Here is a 21,851-nt window from a genome sequence, read left to right on the forward strand (position 1 = left end):
CAGGACATTGTTTCTTACTGGCCTTGCAGACCTGAAAGACCAAACTGAGAGGAAGATGGAAGGCAGTATGTAACATTTAAAACATACAGTTGACAAGTACAATACCAGTAGCCTAAATGTTAGTGAATTTTCCTCTCAACAGATTTAAAGAAACGCCAGAAGAAAAATAGCGAAGTTGTAGATAGTTCTTCCAATTGCTTTTGCTTGGGAAGAACAAAAAGTTAAAGCCTGTTTGAAAAGTTGAAAAAGGACTTTTGTCTGGAAACGGAAAATAGGGATCCTTGTTGTGATGCTGAACAGTCTTCTCTGAGGAAGTTCTATTGTAAAGAGACTTGAAAATGCAGTCAAGGCAGCTTAAATGATATATAAGACAGTTGGAAGAAATTAATTGAAAAATGGTAATGTGTGGGGTGTATGGGAAGGGCTTTGCTGCAGTGCTCTGAATGCAGTGAACAGAACATTATTGCCATTTTAAAGGCAAAAGGAGGTGCTGTAATGACCAAGATGTGAGCCTGAACAAGTGCAGTGGGAAGGTGGGTGTGAGAGAGAGACACACATTCAGCATGACTCCAGGGGAAACTGGAGAGATCTAGATGAAATGAGATGCTGGGCTGTGGAAGAACAGGGATGATGGCCCACAGTAATCATGAAAGAGATACTTCAGAGGTTTTGAGGAAGAGCTTTAAGAGCTCTCTTTGTTGCCAACAGACAGCTGGGATTTCACAGGAAGATATTGTGCAGCTTTGAATTCAGACAGCCAAATTTTTCATTTCATCATTTGCTATGCTCTGCTTAGGACTTAGTGTTGTTTTCCACAAAAATGTCTCGTGAATAGGACTAAGATTGAATGTTTTAACCAAGTTTCTTGTATGAAATGCACTGCTTTGAAAACACCATTAAAACAAAGATGTCTCAGCCCAAAGCAAGGCAAACTGCAACTGGGGACAGAAAGGTATCGTGCCTGTTGGCAAGAGAATAGCTGTTCTAAAATCAGTTAGGAAACAACACTTCTTAAATTTTTTCTGAAGCTTAAGTTCTGAAGCTTAGTATTTACACACCATTTGTATCTATCAGATTTCAATAATATTCTTATTCCACATTAAGTAGCCTTGCAGTACTGAGGTATCCTTGGATCAAATACTTGGCTATATGCTGAGCAGGAAAGAAGCATTTACTCTAAAATACACTCTGTGTTTCTAAATAATCCCTTTTGAAGAATAAAAGTATGCCAAATCAGCAAACAAAACCCAGAAAGCAGAAAATTATGTTCATTGTTCTGTTATCTCAGCTCTCAATGTCATTTATGAGAACCTAGGAACAAGTTGTTGATTGAAATGTTTTTTTGCTACTTCAGGTATGTTTGTAATTATGGGGATGCCCTTGAATTATTTTTTGCCAGCTAAAAACCCCTCTAGCCTTCAAAAATAATATCTCGTCATCTGTGTGGTAGAAAACAGAAAACAGTAAGTTCAAATTTGAATCTCAGTACAGTTCATTCTGTAGAGCAAATGATTAAAATAATTTTTGTGATTTTAACACCTAATCTTGTTCTTCTTTCAGATGAATGTGTGTAGGTTACGCTTAACAGTACCACCTGATGAAGTGTCACAGCCTGAACAGGGACCAAAGGAAACGGAGAGAAAGAAAAGTGTAAGTTTTAAGAATCAAGAGTTACATTCTCTATAAATAAGAAGTAAATATTGTCCTCCATAGATGTTGATATTTGTTGTTTTGGCAGCCCAAAGCCCAGTCATCTTAGAACATTTAAGAACATGTGGATGGTCATCAAGTTGGGTGTGAGCTTTGAGCCTTGGAGTTAGGGATGGCAAAACTGCATGTAAAATAGGACAGGGGTAGAGAAACAACAGAGATTGATGGTGATTTGTGACTGAGGTACATTTAAAACTTGATTATTTCATATTTATATATCAAAGAGCAGGAAACTGTTACCAGGAACAGTGTCCTGTATTAAACAGGATCTTGATCAGGATCCTCTTGATCCCAAAAGAAGGTTTTATGTTTCCTGTAGGCTTAACAGTGTGCAAGATTTGAGCATTAATGTAGGTGGTATGCGGGGTTTCTTGATGTCTTGTGTGTGTCAGCTAGTTTTGGTAAATGGTGACGTACAAATAAGAAATATAAAATAAAGAATTCAAGATTGTTCTGAAGTGAAAGCGATTTGAAGGTCATGTGCTTAGAAGGGTTCAGAAGGGCATTTTTTTGGCAGATGTGAGTAGTGTGTGCACAGAAAAAATTTTACAATCTGCTTTGGTGCAGAACTTGTTCTTTAAGAGCAGTTTCACAGCAAGAGAAGATGTTTCATTAGTCTTAAGGATGAAGACTAAAAGGGGAAGCTGAACAGCCTCCACAACTTTACCACATTTATACTTTGATAAACCAAAATCAAACAAGAAGTTGGTGAGGTTTGCCAGACTCAATATCTGAATAGCAGTATGACAACAGGAAGAGAAACAACAATAGGATTTACTAGAAATAATTTCTTAGTGATATTTAAAGGCAAAAGTAACTGTAAAATTACTGAGAAAGACTAACATTCTAAGAAATAAAAATAAATGCAAATTAAAATGCTCAAGATAAGGATTCCTTATCAGTTATTTTTTGTCCTGAAATCTTTTATACACTCAGGTTTTCACGCACAGGTCTGGCAGAGTAATTGGTTCTTCAGGATCTAGAAATGTTACTTACATGATAGATTAAATAGTCCTTAATGCAAACTGAATTTGGGCCACCATTGAAGAGTAATAATTCATTTTGTACAGAGGTGTTTGTTTGTAGCACTTAGAGTAGCTTCTCTGTCAGTCTCTTGTCAGCTTGTATCTGATTGCAGAAACCCTCGGACTGGCCTAAGTTTAAGGGCCTGTTGCCCTAAGAGGAATCTGAGTTTGCTTTTGAGGAGGATAGGTATTTACTCATACCTTACTCACTTTATGGTTCTGAGTAATGTGATAATGAGAAAGAATTGTTAATGATCAGGGTTGGACAATTTGTAGTGACTTTCTTACGTGACCAGTTTTTTTCTCTGTGGAACCTTGTTTCTAATGAGCTGTTACTTCCCCCATAATACAAGTAAAGGCAAGTGGGCTTTTTATCAGGGAATGTTGAGGAGAGGATAGGAAGATAATAAATACATTTTTTGGCTCAATGTACAAAACAGTGATGTTGAAGAGATGGGTCCTTATTAGTTGAGATCAGGAAAAACCGTATGCAATTTAAGTATTGTATGTTCTGAGTAGTTTCTAAAATTCAGTACTTTTAGACAATTTAAAGACTTTAAAAGGCTTCAGAGCTAGATGGGATCTACTCAGCCAATTTCATAGCAATTAAAAAATACAGAGGAATTGTGCCAACTACTTGTGTTTTATAGTTTCTGTGTAATTAAAAAAAATACCTCACAGATAGTATAGCCATAGTGTATGGAAGCAGCTACAAAGAAATCACTGCTCATGAACTGGTTTTTCCTCCTGTCTCGAAAGCCAGACAGCAGTGTATTACCTGTACATTTTTATTGTGTAATCAATTGCTTTATGTATTCAAATTAGTTACACAGTAATGTCCAGTGCACACATGTCTCATGACTAGTCATGCTGTGATGCTTTTACTGCACATTTAATTTTTAAAAAATCTAAAAGCAGTGCTCAGATGTCTCTGCTGATCACCCGTGTTCAGCTGACTTCATGTTAATGAAATCACTTCGAGAACAAGTTCTACAAATGTTAGATAATCCTCACACAGTCCTATGAGAACTGTGTCCCCTTTTTGGAAATAGGGATAATAGAAATTAGGGAACTGCTCTGTTTTCTACCTTGCACTTTATAATTTAAGGTCAAAAAATTCAGCTTCAGCAAGAATCAAATTTAACATGAGATCCCTTGTTGGAATCTGGAGTTCTGTGCTGACTTTAATTGCTGACTCCTAAGAAAATGGGAACTGAAAAATGCTTTTGGTATTTAAAATATATTAGTGTGACTTACAGAAACAAACTGTGGGGTTAATCTGTGGGATTGTACCATTTTTGCTGGAGTGCTCAACCAAGTCAGGCAGTCAGAGCCTGGCTGCAGGTGCTCTCCTGTTTGGGCAGGACAAGTGTCTGCCTCTGCTGCTGAGGGAGGAGAGCAAAGAGCTTGCAGTGTCAGAGGGAATGCCAGAAAACTATAAATACACCCTGGTGTGACATTTCATTGTAATCTCCTCTTTCAACTCTTTCATTAGAAGGACGTGATTTTGAGCTGCCCTAATGTGACACGGTGATGGCTCACTATGTTTGTTACTTTTCTGCATCTCTTGGGCTCAGTACCATTAAGAGGTGCTTCAGTTGCAGAATCAGCTAATGAACTGCACAGCAGCTCTTGCTAGTGCTGATCCTCCCAATAACTTGTTTTGCTGCTGGATGTCAGACCAGAAGTGATTCTTTATCAGAAGAAAGCTCTTTTGTTGGTAGCTCTTGGCTTAGCCTTTTTCTTTGGAGTCCAAACTTTGCAGGAAATTTATGCTGCATTTCATTCAATCTGTATCAGTGCAGTAAGTTTCTAGATGAACTTTTTTACTGCTATGCATCCATGAAATAAAAATGTACCAGTGTAAGATATTAAAATGAAGTGATGGATCTGGGTGGTTTTGTTGCAACAAAATTGCTACAGGCAGTACTGTACTAGGGTGGCCTCTCCCTGCCTTTTGTGAAAGGCTGGCAGATGGTGCAGAGTTAGAGACTGATCTCAAAAACTGAAGGGGGAGTGAGCTTGTGTCAGGTTGGATTTTTGTACTCATATTTAGGATATGATACCCTGAAAGAAGCATATGAGAACTTAACTCACAGGTAGAGGCTGGTTGGTTGGGTTGTTCAAATTGTTAGCACTTTAGATAGAGAGAACCACTAACTATTCTGATTTTGTTCCATTATTTCTGTCCATGATAGACAATGGATGACAGTAGTGTGAGGCTGTTTACTTCACCATGAAGTACAAAGGAATATTGTGCTTGGCAGATTGTATGCAAAATCTGCATGTTCTGAAGCCTGTCTTGTCTTGCATAATAAAGGGTTACCAGACAATTGTATTGTCCCTGTTTGAGACTGGGATTATTTTTATCCATCAGTCTCTTTCTTCACTGTCATGGCTAAATTTAGAAGTGTCATTGGAAGCTGCAGCTAAGCTTTTGAGGCCAGAATGTGGAGATACGTATCGACAGACATTTCTTTTTCATTTGGATACATGGACAAGAGAATGAAAATAAGATAACACTCTGGAAATTTGTGTCAATTTACTGTCTTTGTGGCTTTCAGCCAGGTTTGAGCAGTGTTTAGTTTTAAACTCAGCTTGGTACTTTGGCTGTATATATTCTCAAACACTTTAATTTTCTTATTTTTATTTTAAAGCATCACAGCTAAGAAGTGAAATTCTTTTTACTTCCTAAGCAAGAATATGGAAGCATAGCAAACATTTTTTTTCCCAGCAAAAAAAGTAAGCTGCAAAGAAGCCAGAAGGGGAATTTGCTTCTGTACGTCATGGTGAGAATCAAGCAGAAACTTGTGTCCGGCCTGGTTCAAGAATATGAGTGCAGTGAACGTGGGGTTGTGGTGCACATGGAATCTAGGACAGTGCTTATTTTCTCTGCTGCTGCCAGCCCACTCCTGTCAGCAGAGCAGAACTTGTGCCTGAACAAATGTGGTTCATCTGCTACAGGTGATGTTACTGTTTCTCACCCTCTCCAGCACTGATTGCTTGATTTTTGACGTGTACTAATTTAGCAACACCTTTGTTAAAAACCAGCACTACATGAAAAATACAGAAAGAATTCCACTGACTTCTGAGGTTACTGCTGTATTTGTTATACCTTAGTTTCCCAATGTGTAAAACATTGGCATTCTATCTACAGATTTCATGGGTTAGATGTGACTTTGTATAATGCCTGGCACTTCTCTTTTGAGATGGACCCTGAAATTCTACACCCAAGGAGCTTCAAAATTGGAATGTGTTCAGCGATGCATCTTGCATTCTTCACAAATTTAAGAACACTCATGTCTGTTGTGGCATATTTTCCCTATTGTAATACTGTTTTTATGTAAAACATTCTTAAGTGTAACATGGTTTTCATGGGCTGTAGAGGAATATGAAAAGACATAAAAACAGAGCTACCTTTTGTCAGAGCAGAGTAACTTTTCTTGGTGAGCTCAAAGTTATAAATGTGTCATTTTACTGAATAGAAAATATGTGACCTAAGTAACAGTGTGAATATTCTTGTTCCTTGTGTAATTAGGTAAAAGATAACTGGATATCTTAGAAATGTCTGGAATGTGGCTATTAAGGAAAAGATAAAGCCTCACTTAACTGATACAATTCTTGTTAAAAGTTTTTGATGGTGTAGGTAAACAGAAGATCATGAGTCAGGAATATTTTAAGGCCATGGAGTACTAAACACAGAACTGTGTTAAGCATAACATTAGATGTCCTTTTTTCTCAAGAAAGATGTCTTCTGTGCTTTTCTTTCAATTTTGGGGCAGGGAGAAGTAAAAATATGAGCCTATCTGACTTTCATTTAAAAAACTGATATATTAGGAAGCAAATCATACCTCAGCGTTATTTATATAATGCAAATAAAACCATGGGCCATAGAAAAAACAGTTAAAAACTTAAATTTAGGGTTCGGTTTTATAATGTCTTCACCTGTTTCATGCTACTCGTGCTGCCTCCTTGGACAGACATAAACAGGATGCAAGGTAATTATCAAGACTTTTGCAACCTTGGCGTGTAAGCTTCTGTTTTAAATATTTATTAGTTAAGTAAACACAAGTCTGTGTTTCTTTGGTACATTCTGTGTGATCACACCAAGCGCAGCTGTCTGTTGCTGCAACACAGACAGGACATGTTCCTGGAGGCTGATACAGGATGTGTGTGCATCCACATGATGTGTCCTTGCTGTCACCTTGGACTGCTCTAGAACTGACTATAGATGTAAAGAAATATTCACAAATTGATTAAGCTATCTCTGCCTTTTCAGATCATTAGCTCACATTAGAAGGTATTTGGCTGATATTTTGACCTTAAACAGCAATGGTTGATTAATCTAATGTACTCTTCCACCTTCAAGAACTATTCTGGTTAGCTTTACAGTATTTACTTGTTCCTAAATACTTGCATGTATTTACTTATGCTGTTATCTTCACTGAGATGCCTTACTGTACGTAAGAGTGGAGACCATTGAGGACTGATTCGAAAAATATCTGAGTTCTGAGAGTGGGTATGTATGGGACATAGTGGAAAATAATAGAAAGTGTTTGACTTTAAAAAACTGTTCTGTAGTTCTTGAGGATGTGGAAAATCCAGGATTTGTGAAAGAGGAGGCATGGAAGAGAGGATGTGTCAGAGGAAGAACAGAGTATAAGGCAGAAAAGGAAAAAGCAGTGAAGGGAGAAAAATAGACAAAAGTGGGTGGAAGTAGCTTAAGAGAGGAGGCAAACTGGCAGAAGTATACTCAATGCATGCTTAGTGATGCAGTTCTGTGGAGATCCTTGAGAACTGAGCTACTCAGCAAGGCCTCCTTTAGAGGCAAACCTGTATTGAAAAAGCAGTCAACAAACAAAGCAAGCCATCCACCTCTCAACCCTGCATTCAGAGGAGTTTTCTGATTGTAACCCTTTCCCTAAGAGGAGACTGCATCAGGTGAGCCCTTTTTTGGCTATTTATACAGAATCCTGAAACTAGTGGTCACTGAGTAGGAATTAAGAGTTACTAAACAGAAAAGGGTGAGTAGAAGATAAGCATGGCTGGAATAGAACAGCAATGAAAAAGGTTAGAGAAATATGAGAACAGTTATTTGTGTAGCTGTTGGCTCACACATCTTTAAAATAAGCAAGAACTGAAATTTTGACAGGCACTTGTCTGGGGATTGTGATATGAAGGAAGAATAAGGAGAGGGTAAAAACAATATCCTGTATTTTAAGTAGCGCATAGAACTGAAACAGTCAACAGACGATGGAAATTCTTTTAATCTTCTGAAAGAGGAGTAACAAAGGCATCTTAGGAGGCTTGTGCAAGTACAGATAACAGGCAAGTTTAGCATTGTTGCAAGAGACATGTAACCAGTCTGCCTTTGTGCATACCTAATCCTGCATGTACTATCCATTATAATGTAAATTTAAGTCTGTTCATCTCTGAAATACATATTTAAGTGCCATGGGTGATTCTCCAGCTGCAAAACCATTGGTCTGAATTTGTAGGTCTTTCTTAGAGAGGGGAAAAATCCTTCAAAGCATTCCTTAGGAATGTGTTCATAATATTCTAAAAATAAGGAACTTGGTCATAATTTTTATTCCAGAACTCTGCATACAGCACTTTAGACAATTCTGCTAATGTTTCAGATACCCAAAGGACCTTGGTATTGGTGATATTTAGCTGTTCACCTCATTAAAAATGAATGATCATGGGCAAAGGGTATGGATTTATGAATTCAATGTCTGGTGCCTTGGTAACCTCTAAACAGTCAAAGCGATTATTCATTCTGTTATCAGGAAGATGGAAACTTGTGTGTAATCCCTTTTTCCAGATGCAGGGGCGGAGCTGCAATGAACTGTGAAAGAAACTGTACAACCCTGGAAGCAAACAAACACAAAATAATTATGAGTCATGTCCCCATCTAGTTTCTGTATTTCTCTATTTCAAAGTATGAAGTGTGGAGCTTTTGTTTGTGCACATCCAAACAGCAAAACAAAATCCTCAGTAATACATAATTATGAAACATCTCAGTATGAGGATATGAAGCTTTGCATATAATATTTACAAAGTGCAAAATTATATCATGTATAGGTAGGGCTGGTTGCCCAATATTTTTTCATTAAATAGTTTTAAGGCTTTCTTTTCAAATGAAGGCTTACAGCTTTGTTGTTTTTTGCCTGAAATGTTCTCTGTCAGGTGTCTGCTCTGTGATTGTTCCTCTCCCAGCCCTGCACACACACACACACCCCCAGAGCTTCAGCAACATAGTTAAACTATTAATGATGTGGTAAAGAAGAGTGTGTAGGATACTGGGTTGAGGAAAATCTGTCAGTGCCATGTGGGAAGGACACAATGTGAAACAAATGTCTGTCTCTATCCATTTTTCTTAATACAAATAAATTTTCCTGTTCATTTTCCCCTTACCCAAAGAAGTATTTATTCTTATATTGCCAGCATAGTTGTGTTGGTTTGGCTCCTAAAAACTGAGAGTGCTGCTGCTTTAGACTGCAGATGGTGTTCTCTCTTCATGGTCATAGTAAGGACTGGAGATCTCTAGGATGCAGCTGCAGATGGATATAAGATTCTGAGCTTTGTTTCTTTCAGCCTCTGTTTGGTATTTAGACAATGCTTAGAACAAAAAAACCAAACCAAAACATGTTCTAAAGTCAATGTAGTAAATGTCCTCAAATGTACATATACTCTTGTATATCCAGCATAAGAAAGTAAGTTCAGTAAAATCACCTATACTTGATTTTTCTCTAGAACTGACCTTTCAAAAACAATGTGCAAAGCTTATCAGTAACAGCTGTGTTTCCAAACTTTTCATTCTAACTTTCCATTCAGAAATCACTGATTATTTTTAGGTTCCTAGTTGGCAAATATTTCAAGTTCGGTGAGAATATTTTCCTGTTTTTTAAAAAAAGTCTTAATGTGGATGTCTTTATCTGAGGTAGTTGTTTAAATACCTTGTAATCAAGAAGAGGAATGAGTAGTTCTGAGGACTGACTCATTTCAGATGCTTGCCACAGAAGGATGTTTCACTGGGTTGATTAGAAGGGAGGAGAGGTGAGTAGTCAGGTCAGGTGGTTGATCTGACCTTGCAGATATTTATTAACATGCTGAGGGAAATCATTCCTGCTGTTTGCATGAATATTTTTCTTACGAAGTGTACTGATGAGATGAACAAGAGGAGTCTGTTGCGAAGGGTGCCTTGAAGCAAGACATGCAATCATTATGAGTATGTTTCACAAATTTCTACAGATCATTAAAATAAAACATGTCAGCTCTTTAAAACAACCTCTATTTACATAGCAAGGCCTGATTTAGAAGGTTTATCCTTCTACAGTAGTTAATAATCCTGAAACACCGACATAAATGCTGTTTCATAGCTTTGCTTTAGCTCTTACAATGTCAGTTCTGCAACATCTGTAAAAGAAATGAAGATCCGAAATGAGTTTGATTACTTAAGTTCTTACTTAGCTTTAAATGCAAACTGAAATTCTACTTGGTTTATCTTCAAGAGAAAGAGGTATTTTCTTTTTTAAGGAACCCTGCCTAAAAGCTTTTAATTTCAGTTTCTTAGAAATTTCTATATTTTTTTGAGTAAATTTGTGAATTTTTGTTTCCTGCAGCAGGGAGTTTGGGAAGTGAGGGATAATTCTGTGGTTGGAAGAGTTTATAGGGAACTAGAGACCTGACAGTGCTCTGCAAGAATGCAGAAAAGTAGCATAGGGTGTTGAATGAAAATAAGCCAGGATAACCTTTTCTTACATGACTCTACCTCTCCTTGTACAAATCCAGCCTGTTGTCTCTAGCTGTGCCTGCATCACTTCTGTTGAAGGCAGTGGTAATTCGACATCTTTATATTCTTTATCGATTATAAGTTGGTCATTGTTCCTTCCAAAAACATGAAGGCTGACAGGTTGGCTCCAAAATGTTTGGGAGTTAGTGTTCGTATGTACTGTTGTGCTTTCACTATAATTGGTGTCTCTCCTGACCCTAAGTAACTATAGTTTTATTAGTGTCTTTTTTAAATTCTAGTACTGATTTTTTTTAATTTTTTTTTTTTTTTAATTTTTAGGAGCTCTACCATGTACCAAATGGGATGTCTCCAGGGAAGCTCTCTCATGGGATGGTGTATGGTGTTGTGCACCGAACTGACAACAACCATAAGAGAGAAATGGTGGTTTATGGCTGGTCAGCTGATCAGCTGAAAGAGGAGATGAATTACATTAAAGAAGTGAGTTACACTTTCACCTCAAAATTTGTTAAATACCATTTCCATATATCCATATAGAACTGTGAGTGTACAATCAGCTGACTGATTCAAACCTGAGTTTGAACTGGGAACCTACTCTGAAGCTAGAGGCTAGCCTTGTTAGTATTTGAGTTGGGAAAAAAGCATGCTCTGTGCCTGGGAACTGTGCTTGCTGATGGAAGAAACTATGTAAGCAGACAACTGAAAGGATAAAGTCTCTCTCTTTGTGTGCTTCCCCCATTCCCAACCCCCCCCCCCCCGCTTTGTAAATTAGGTGACATAGTAAAATCAGTTAGGTATATTTTGGGGCAGCCTTTAAATAGTCAGCCATTTTATAAGGATGTCTTTGTACTACTTTCTCTGTGCCTGCTCATTTATCACAGCTGGCAGAAGATCTCCTGAGAAACAAAAAATGCATTTCTGATCGTGCTTGAAATTTTTCTGTGCTTGAAACTCAACATCTCTTTCTCCATCAGTCTTTGGCTCTTAGTCTGTGGCAGTGACACCCTCATTACCTCAGGGCAAATAATCTGACCTTCCCTTTCCATCCATCTTCACCACCCAGCAGGCTGTTGGTCAGTGCTTATCATGTTACCCTGATTCAAGTGCAAACTGAGTTGATAGAAAAGGGAGGAACCCTGAATCAAGCAAGCAGTGTAAGGCAGTGTAATCATGTGTGCTCCTAACACCTGCCTGGTCTGTGGCTATCAGCACTTGCTTCTCTCCCATGGTACTCCCAGTTTGTCAGCTCTCAATGTTCACCACTCTCAAGCTGCTGAGTTTAGGGACTGGCAGGGTATGTCAGTGCTGCAGTGCTGACAAGGCACACAAGCTGCCTTGGCTGCTGTTTTCCTGCCTGGGTAGTTTCTCTGCCCAGCTGGGGTGGTGTCAAGGGACAGGTGAATTGGCACACAGCAGGGCCACCTCCCCAAACTGCACAGTCTGTGGTACCAAGATTGCTTGTGCTGGAACCATCTCCCTGCCCTTTTCTGTCCCTTATGGAGGGACACGTCAGATCAAGTGAACTGCATGTCTTGCTTATGCATTCAGGGTACTGATGCTTTCAGGAAAAAGTGGGAAAGACATGGGAAGAGACATACTGGCTCTTCTGTCTTCTGGAAGCTGTGTTTAGCTCTGCTAATTGTGATCTTTGGTCTGCCAGAGTAGTGTTGTCTTTAAAAGCAGAGTCTTAAACAAGAGTCCTCAGCTTCTGCCATGTATGTGCTGACTTAAATAGACCAAAAATGACGGGCCCCATCAGAGCTGCTGACAGCTCCCTCTGCCTGAGTCAGATCTGCATCTTGCAATAGGGTGTGTACGTGCCTGTGCTTGTGCCTGTGCGTGGGGAGGCACAGGGCGCGCGGTGCTTTCCTGAGGTGACGGGCAGGAGTCAGCTCCCTTCTCTCTTCCTCATCCCAAAGGGAGCACATGGGGAGGGAGTACTCCTTGCCTAGGTTTGGTGGCCAGTGCCCCTCCTTTCTGGGAGTCAGTGAGGGTATTCTGTGCAGAGCTGCTAAAAACATCCCCTGCTGAAGTTTTCCCCTCACCCCAGTGTGCAGGGACACAGTAAACTCACTCCCCTAAATGATGTGCAATCAGCCTGTGTTTGGTAGAAGTGAGGAAGGGAAAAAAAGAGGTTGAATTACATGGGCTGTAGGCAAACATGATTGCAGTGGTGTGTAAAGCCAAACTGGAAGCCAGCTTGGGGTTTTTTTGAGTTTGGTTTTTTTTCTAGAAAGGCAAGGAATAATTTGCATCCATAGTTCTTGAAATCAAATTGAGCTCTCCATTCTTCAGATTTGGAATTGCATTGGTAGATGTAAGCTAGATACAAGTCTAAAAGACTGAAATTAAAAGGGTTTATCTGCAGGATAAACCCTTTAAAAGAATACCAAGGGGAAACCAACCACTTTTAAAAGTATGCAAGTGTATTAAGTCCATGCCTTTTTTTCAGAAAGAAAACAATATATGGTCAAATTAATTTAAATTCATTTAGTAATTAGGTTAGAATGACTTATGGATAATTTAATTGAAATTATTTTTTAAAAATATTTATTTACTAGTGTTTAAGTGTGTACAGAGAAATTTAGAATTACTCATAGTGACAGTTATTTATATATTCCCTATGTAGACAAGTCTTGAGACTTAAGTTTTTATCTTCTTCTTGAGAGTAAATTGCTGTTATGCAGAGGTAGATTAACAATGGAAATTATGGAAAGTAACAATGAAGAATATAGAGAAAAAAATCATGTCCTGTTATAAAGAGTATAATCCAAAATTTTGATAAAGGCATTTGATTTTTCTGACACCAGGTGAGAGCAACTCTGGAAAAAGTAAGAAAGAAAATGTATGGTGAATATGATGAAATGAAACGAAAAATACAGCAGCTTACAAATGAACTGAAAGTAAGTATCCATTCATTTGTAGGGAAAGCATATGGGAATAACTGTCTCGGTGTTATCTAGAAACTTTTCTTTTGCTTTAGCAGAACAGAACTAATCTCCCAAAACACTCCAGTTCACTGTTTTATGTGATATCTGTAGTTTCCTTTCTTTATGTATTTTTCCATCCAGGAAGGTAAAGCAGTACAGGGGTGTTTTTGCATATGAAATTACTAATTGCCTGGAAATTCTTGGAAATAAAAGAATGATCTTGATACCATTGCTTGCGTGTATTGGTAATCAGTGGAGATGTATGTAACAGCTTCCAGTTGAATTGAATAAATAATATTCATGATTAGGGGAAACTGATAACTTGGTGTCATTTCAATACTTTGTTCTGTTTTACTGACTCTATTGCTTAAACACTAAATAAAAGAAGTAGCAATTTTCTTTAGTATTAAAGTGCTAAAAAATTACTTACCTTTTCATTTTTAATGGAACATTTCAATGGCCATTCAATGACCTGTCTTTCTTCTGACATGCTGCTTTAGCAATAAAAGCAGTTGTACTCTGTAAAAATAGCCTTCATATTAAACTGCTGAGTTGTTTGATCCAAAAAATCTCCCTGAAAACTTGCTTTGAATTTATGTTCAGCATTGATTTTCACAGCCCTGGTTCAGAGGAAGCTTTGGCAATTAAAGGTATTCTGACTTCAAGGGACTGGGACCTTGACTTGTGCCCTTCTGCCATCCTCGTTTGTAGGCTGTCAGTTCCTTGCATGCTGTATTAGGTACAAAATCAGAACTTGTTGTAAACTGGTACCTTTATTCTGTGCAACTGGTCTCAAAAAAAAGAGAAAAAAAAATCCCCCTAATTTGAGAGGAAGAGAGAAAACTCAATTTCTGCAAACTGTGTTAAATAGTCGTAATGCTGCCAGCAAGAGTCACTCTCCTCCCCAGTGTGCATGTAGGTAAATGCTGATTCAGGGTCAGCTTTGTTGTCTTTGCTGCTGATCTTTACTGAATAGCAGTGATGATATCCTGCACTTCCAGATCTTCTGTCAGACCAGTAGAAATACTGCATGAGTCAGAAATTCTTCCTTAATTAAGGGTTTCTGACCAGCTCTGACAGAGTATCTAGTTCTGCAGCAAATTAGCAGTTCATGAAGCTTCCTTCTGACAAAAATGGCACATTAGGAGACATCCTTCCCCTTTTTTAATACTCTAGACTGCCTGAAAGGAAGCACAAGTGTTGTTCTTCCTAATAAAATGAGTTTTTTGTTTGGTTGGTTATTTGGGGGTTGATTTTGGTTTTACACAACTGTTGTCTTTCATGCTGTTTGCGGATCCTGTTTAAAATCTTTTCTATACTCTTTGCTTCAGCTTTCAATCACTGTGCTTTTATCCTATCAATTTCCAGGACAACTTTTTGTTCATAAAGATTGTTTGAAATTTGCTCTTCCAATATCCTGCTCTGGGCTTCTTCACACAAGTTCTTATCTTGTAACTTTCTTAATCCATCCAAAGCATGTCTGCTTTTGTTTGTTTAACATGAACACACATTTATATAAAGTTAACAGAAACTACTTGGCCTCTACTCCCTATGCTGACCTAATCTGTGTGTGGCTTGGTTACTACACACTTGTCCTCTGTATCAGTCCCTGGTGTTCTTCTGTTTTTATCAAGAAACAAATCTGGTCCATCTAAGAATGGGAGCTGGGCTGGCCTCCATTAGTAACAGTCTTTCCCTCTTTATTACTGGATCATTCATAATTATTTACAGTGTTTGGGTTTTGGTCTCTTCTTGAATAATGTCATTTTGTGCCTTCTTCCCCCCCTTCAGTTTTTAAGTATGTGTGTGTGTACATAACACAAAATGACTAATTTTCACACAACAAAACTCTCTGGCTTCTCCTCCCTGCTTTGTACTGTTTCATCCTTACGTCTTCTTGATGTTGCTTCTTTATGTACCTGATTAGTCAGTTCCTTCTTAATTAAGGCTTTTCTACAATTCACAGTTCTAGATTTCCTTATTTCTTGCATTCTTCTGCTTTTTGCTCTGAATTTGTACAATCTGCCCACTCTATATATATAATCTTTCTGAATAGCTGCCAATTGTCCTCTTGTCCTTTCAAAAAAACCAGCTTATACAGTGATTGCAGATTAACAATAAACTCAGCTGCTCATGCCTTATTTCTGTTAGATTATTTGGATTTTAAATTTTGTTTGTTTGTTTGTGAGGTGCAAGAATATACTTTGCGGCCTGTATATTTTAAGCATCATAATATTGTGAAAATGACCTTGGGGTCTTTCTCTTCTGTAGCTCCCTTGGAAAGAATAGGTAAACTTGATCATTATTCTATATAAAACCTTTTTTTTTTTTCTTGCTCAGGTGACAAATGCTCATCAGGAATCCTTAGAGAATCATGTGCGAGTGCAGGCTGCAGCCTTAGATAGCTTTAGCGAAATGAACAGCTCCTTGACATCAGCATCAATAGACTTGCAGGTACATCTTCATAGCTGCTTCCCAGCTGCCAGCTGCCTTTTCTAGCATGGATATCAAAGCATACCGAAAACATGGATGACAGATACAGATTCTACCACTAAGCAAGACCATAAAGTACTGTCTTGGTTATCTAAAGCACCTAATTTAGGAAACAAAGAAAAAAGATCCAGAAGTTCCTGTGTTTAAAAAAAGCATTAAAAAATAGTGTACAATAAGGAGATATAAAGAGATATAGATATGCAGCAGACTAATACCACAAGTTACGTCTCTGTGAAGGATCTAAGGTGAAAATGTGATTTGGTCTGCATAGTGCAAAATGGTGCATCTCCTGACTTAGTTCTGCTGTCAGTTGGTAACAGAAATGGAAGTGGCATGTTTGGATGCCAGCCACTTGTGAGATTTTACATACCTGTGAAATGCAGGGGGAGGGACAAGGTGGGAATAAATTTTCTTTTTTAAAGACTTCTAAATTCCCATTTATTTGAGCTGAACAACTTAATGTCCCTTTCTTGTATGTTGCAGTTGTTTTTCAGCCCGCTGCATTTTATATGTATGGCATGGTCCTCAGAGACAAGGGAAGATTATCCATACTGAAATGTATCCGTGTTTCTTTTTTTGTTTTTAATAGTGTTCCAGGACTTGATTTCACTGAGTATACTTCTCATGGAAATACCTTCTAGCAACAACAAAAGCCATAATTTTAAATGTTAAAACTTGCAAAACTGTTCACACTGCATTAATACATCAGGAAGCTCTTTAAATATGCTGCTTCATAATCTCTTGACTATACTATTTCATCAGATTATTTCTGGTTTTTAATATGTGGTTTGCCTCTTTTTTTCTAGAAAACTCTAGTGGATGTTACATTGGAGAACACTGATATAAGGGAACAAATAAGGAATTTAAAATATACACACGAGCAATCTATGGAAAAGCTGAGAGAGAAGCAAAAGCAACTGGAAACAGCACAAATTGAAAATCAGTTACTGAAGTTAAAGGTGTGGTATATAAACTCCCCTAAAAATACTGCACAGTAAGGGCATTGGGTGAATGTTAAGTGAATTCCTTGGCCTTATTTGTAAAGGGTTCTTCATTCTTCATGCCCTCATCATGTCCTCAAGCTCACTTATTCCTGTGAATCAATACTGGTTTAATAACAAAGCATCTCAGCTGGCGACAGGCAGTCTTCCCATAACATGGGATGTAACATAAGAGTCAGGGGTGTTGACAGGTGAAAATTCAAACCATTAAATGGTTACTAGCGTCCATTCCTATTAAGTGAAGGAATATTACAGCTCTCTGCATTGCTACATTAATTTCTTGGTGTTGAGTTTCTTTGGTATTGCACCATTTTTAATAGGTAATCTGTTAAGTCTTATGTGTATGTGGTCAGCAGATATGTGGTGTAGCAGCAGGCATCTTCAAAAGAGAATTAAGCTATTTCTTTCAGAGAAATGCACGGGAATAAAACATGAAATGCAAGGTTTAATATGACAGAAAGCTTGACCATGTTCTCCCCTCATCTGCCAAATGTATTCTGGTAATCTCAAAAAAAAACAAGCCCACAAAAATCCCAAATAAAACAAACACCACCAGCCCCCCTTCTTCTGGGAAGCTTTGTCTCTCTTAAAATTGCTCAAAGTAGACTAATTTGGATATAGTACTGTATCAGAATTTGTCAGATTTTTTTTGGTTAAGTTTGTGAAATTAAGGTGACTGCAGCTGTATTCCTGTTTAATTTTGTCAGAGAAGGTGTTCCTTTTTGGCTGTTTTGCTAGTGACTGGCAGTCATGCTTAATGATGAATGGTTAAACAAGAAAACACAAGTGCATTTCATATTCTGCTTTCCTCTCACAGTGAAGCTTTGCAGGCTATAAAAGTAGCTGTATTTTGCACCTGCTGTTGTCAGCAGGAAATAAAAAGGGGGAAAAACCAAGTAACAGAAGCAAAAATGATGCAATTAGGATTTTAAACCAGAAATTTGGGCTTCACTATAATTTTAAGGACATGCCCCAGCAAGTCAGGGAAAGGTATGTCTGTTTCTAAGAACAGGGAACTGCAGCTTACATCTCAGTTCAACGGAATGCATAAGGATTTGTTTATCTTCAAGCACGTCAAGCTCTGCAGAATACATGCCCTGCATTTACACAGAAAAAGTGTAAATTTTGCCCTCAAACTTGCAGTTTTAGTACCAAATTAGTGAATAAAATACCTCATTACTGTCTTTGACAGTTAAACATAAAATGTGTCTCTAAGGTGCTAAGACATCTGGGAATTCATTCTAGGGGTGAATATAAGAGGATGGTCTGGAATCTGGGAGGTTAGTGTTGGAAAGCAGTAACTACTGTATACCATGATGACATTCTGGGTGCAGAACACACCTGTGGGGCTTATTAAAGAAGTTTGGTTTATTCATACATCAGTAACAACTTAGAGTGGAGATGTTGCTTAAGCATATTATAACAGATGCCCTGATACATCTACTTTTTTATGCTTGCTTTTACTGTCCTTATTGCTCAGTGTGTAAGGAAAGGAATGATGGAGATAAAAGGCCAGAGATCCTATTCCAGTTCAGTGTATTTTAAGGAATCTGGGGTTTGATAACTGGCTTTCTCTAAATGGTACAATTCTTTCAGGCTTCCTGAAATGTGGAAGGTTCATTTAACTCCACACCCTCTCATAAAGTGCACGCACTACCTGTGCCCCAGGGTTGGCCTAGGTGAGATGACAAAGGACACAATTGCAGTACAAGTGGAGTCCTTCAGAGCTCATCCCTTTTCAAAGAATAAAATGCAGTATGCTAAACAAGCTGGTTTCTACCATGCACGATGAACCCAAGGGTTTACTAAACCTTTCAGTCCTTGAAATAGAAAAAAAAATCCAACCCAAAACCTTAATCATCAGAACTGTCTACTCTCTATTTTGTGTTAAGTGTGGTGATCAGCAGCGAACACTTAATTCCTCCTCTTCCTGTCACTTTTGTAGCATCCACAGCATTTCACTATAACATGGGCTGATTCATAGCATCTCTAGGAAGAGAACTAAGTCCTGGACTAGCTGTTTTACTTCACTTTTATTGTGGTTTACATAGTAGATGGGCTTAAGCTGTGAATATCTTATCTGGTGTTTAATTGCTGAGGGTGTGGTTCAGTCAGTGTTTTCAGCCAACAGCAGGAAATCCTGTCTCTGAATTACCATTCTGCCCTCTTCCCTGTAGTTCTAGTAAAGTTTCTGGTTCTGTTGTTAAAAATTAACCCTTCCACACACCTGAGAATGTTGATTTTAAGTTTGATTGCTTTGTTGCATGGTTATCCTTGTTCTTATGCCTACACAAAGAGCAGAATGTGAAAAACCAAGAGAGAGCAGGGAGGGAACTGCAATAAAGTGTTGCTTTGAGTGTTCATGGTCATTTAGAAACAGGAGTTGAAGATAGTCCATCTCTAGTCTATGCTTCAGTAGAATGGGGGGAGATAACATTTCAATGGGGAAATAAACCAAGTGACTTGGAGGCTGTTATGGAAAGGTTCAGTAAAGAGGCATGGCCTGGTCTTGGATAAGCAATGACTAAATGAGCTGAATTCAGACAACATGGAACTTGATGGAACAGTAACTTCTACAGATTCAAATTATGTGAATACTGGCAGAATGCTGTAAATGGTCTTGATGGAAATGGAAATCTACTTTTGCAATGTCAGATTTATAACAAGGCGGAGCTAAACTTCAAACTCATATTTTCTCATCATGTGAACTCTCTGTCTCCTGCTGCCAGCAATACTGTACTTACTGATGGGTCAACCTTCCTCTCTCATAGGTGGAATCATCACAGGAAGCCAATGCTGAAGTCATGAGAGAGATGACAAGAAAGCTGTATAGTCAGTATGAGGAAAAAATGCGAGAAGAGGAACAGAAACATAAGGCTGAGAAAGAAATGCTCCTAGTATGTATAGCCAGTCTGTAAGAGTGGTGCTTAGCTTGGGTGTCATTCCTCAATCGCTTCATACTCCGGAGTTGATGCGTATTCCTTCACTTCTGTCTCTGTGACTAGTTGTGCCATAGTTACTAAGCTTTCCAAACTTTTGGGGTTGTAGGACTAAGAAAAATATGTATTCAGACATAGTAATGTCAGATAATAATGTAGATTTAAAAATCTGAAATAGAGTAAGTGGGTTTTTTTAACTTCTGATTCTCTAAAAAAGGAAAATACAATGTCCAATTTTAAGTGACAGTTTAAGAAGAAGAAAGGGAACAACTTCACTGGATACTACTGGAGCAAGAACTCTCCTGTCCCCCAATTCACCTCCACCCCCAAGTTTAACCTTTCTATGAACAGTCAGTTATTGCATTTTTTAAAATGCTAGAGTCAGATAATGATGGAGATTAAAGATAGATGCTCCTTTTTATTCATATTGCTTTACATGTGAGGAAAGTACAAAGCTGAACATGGCTAACTGTGGTGTTTGAAAAGCTGTCTTTTGCAGCAGCATATTTTTCTTATGCTGTTACTTAACAGCATCCTCAGAAGGGAAATTAGCTATCTAAGAAACGGGTAAAAGTTTCTCTTGGATTGTCATAATGACTCTTTACTAATATCGGTGTATTTCAAAGTACCCCAAACCCTTTGCTCTATGTAATTCACATTTAGGGTCACAGGTCTTCCAGATTTCTGAGTAGGTGTAGTGAGAAGCTTTGAGCTCTTTAAGAGCCCTTAGCCGGGCTCTGTAGCCAAAAAGAGAAATAAATATTCCTCATTAATATATTAGATGCCAATGTGACTGTAAATGTTCTTACTTGTAGGAGGAAACAAATCGTCTTCTGAAGGCTATTGAAGAGGCAAATAAGAAGATGCAGATTACAGAAACAAGCATACAGGAGAAAGACCAGAGGATTGGTGAGCTGGACCGGCTGATCGAACGCATGGAAGAGGTATGAGAGCTGATTGCTGCCTTGAAAGGAAACGCACAAGTGCATGGAGGATATTTCACTTCTTGTTGTTCTGCTGCTCAGTTGACTGCTCAGTGACATGCCATTGCTGTTTGGATCTTAGTTACTGTATTTGTATCAGTAAATGCACCTGGACTGCCATTGAGACAACTGTGATTAGGAGGTGGTTCTGGCTTTCTGGTGGTCCTTACAGGGCTAAGGTGTCAGCATTTATTTAGGAAGTGAGTCATTATTTTAAAGAGAGAATTTGAAAACCATTCAGTGTCCCTTCACAGTCTAATCAAGTAATAATCATAAATGACCCAGAGTCTCTTAGAAATGTTGTTGTGGTAGGTCTGTGGAGTGCACAGAGCTCCATCTGGGGATAAGTGAGAAGCTGATGGAGAACCTGTAGGTCAGGATTAAAGGGAGGGCAGGGACAGGTGACATTAGAGTGGGGGACACTCAGCCAGGAATACCAAAAGGATTAGACCCTTTACAGACTATGGGAGCAGCCTCTTGTTCACAAGAGGTCCTCATGGGGATTTTCAACTACCCTGACATCATTTGGAGGGACAACACTGAAGAGCATAAGTAATCCAGGTTCCTGGAATGTGTTGATGATAACTTCCTTCTCCAGTTGCTAGAGGAGCCAGTGAGGAGAAGTGCTGTTCTGGACCTTGTTCTCACCAACAAGGAGGAGTTCCTGGGGAATGTGAAGCTCAAGAGCAGCCTTGGCTGCCGTAGCTATGAAATGGTCTTGGATGTACTTTGGCATTTCTCATTTCATTCAATAGCGGGCATCTCATTATCTTTAAAGATTCGTGCCTCACTATCTCAAATACAGGAGCAGAGAGTGTTTTAGTCAGTGGAGGGAATAAAATCTTCTGCTCTTACAAATGAAGTGGTTTTTTTCACCAATTTTACTTTAGTGTAGTACATATTTAATATCAGTGTCTACTGAGAAATAGGTTTTTATAAGTCAGTCTTGCTGGCTTGACTGGTTAGTCTAATGTGCATTGAGTCCCTTTTATCTAATGCTTGAAAATCCATTAGTAG

The 21,851-nt window shown here is 38.4% G+C and overlaps 1 protein-coding gene across 1 annotated transcript in view; it reads left to right on the plus strand.

The window, feature by feature from the left end:
* Positions 1 to 21,851, plus strand: part of LOC309578215 (uncharacterized protein) — a 53,019-nt gene that overhangs the window by 4,303 nt on the left and 26,865 nt on the right. The window contains exons 2-8 of the mRNA XM_082290638.1: positions 1,561 to 1,650; positions 10,810 to 10,968; positions 13,299 to 13,391; positions 15,759 to 15,872; positions 16,718 to 16,870; positions 19,684 to 19,809; positions 20,667 to 20,795. Of these exons, the coding sequence (XP_082146764.1) occupies positions 1,561 to 1,650; positions 10,810 to 10,968; positions 13,299 to 13,391; positions 15,759 to 15,872; positions 16,718 to 16,870; positions 19,684 to 19,809; positions 20,667 to 20,795 (864 nt within the window). The remainder of the gene's footprint in view (positions 1 to 1,560; positions 1,651 to 10,809; positions 10,969 to 13,298; positions 13,392 to 15,758; positions 15,873 to 16,717; positions 16,871 to 19,683; positions 19,810 to 20,666; positions 20,796 to 21,851) is intronic.

This window comes from Coloeus monedula (assembly GCF_965178545.1).
Source record: "Coloeus monedula genome assembly, chromosome: 14".
Taxonomy (NCBI): domain Eukaryota; kingdom Metazoa; phylum Chordata; class Aves; order Passeriformes; family Corvidae; genus Coloeus; species Coloeus monedula.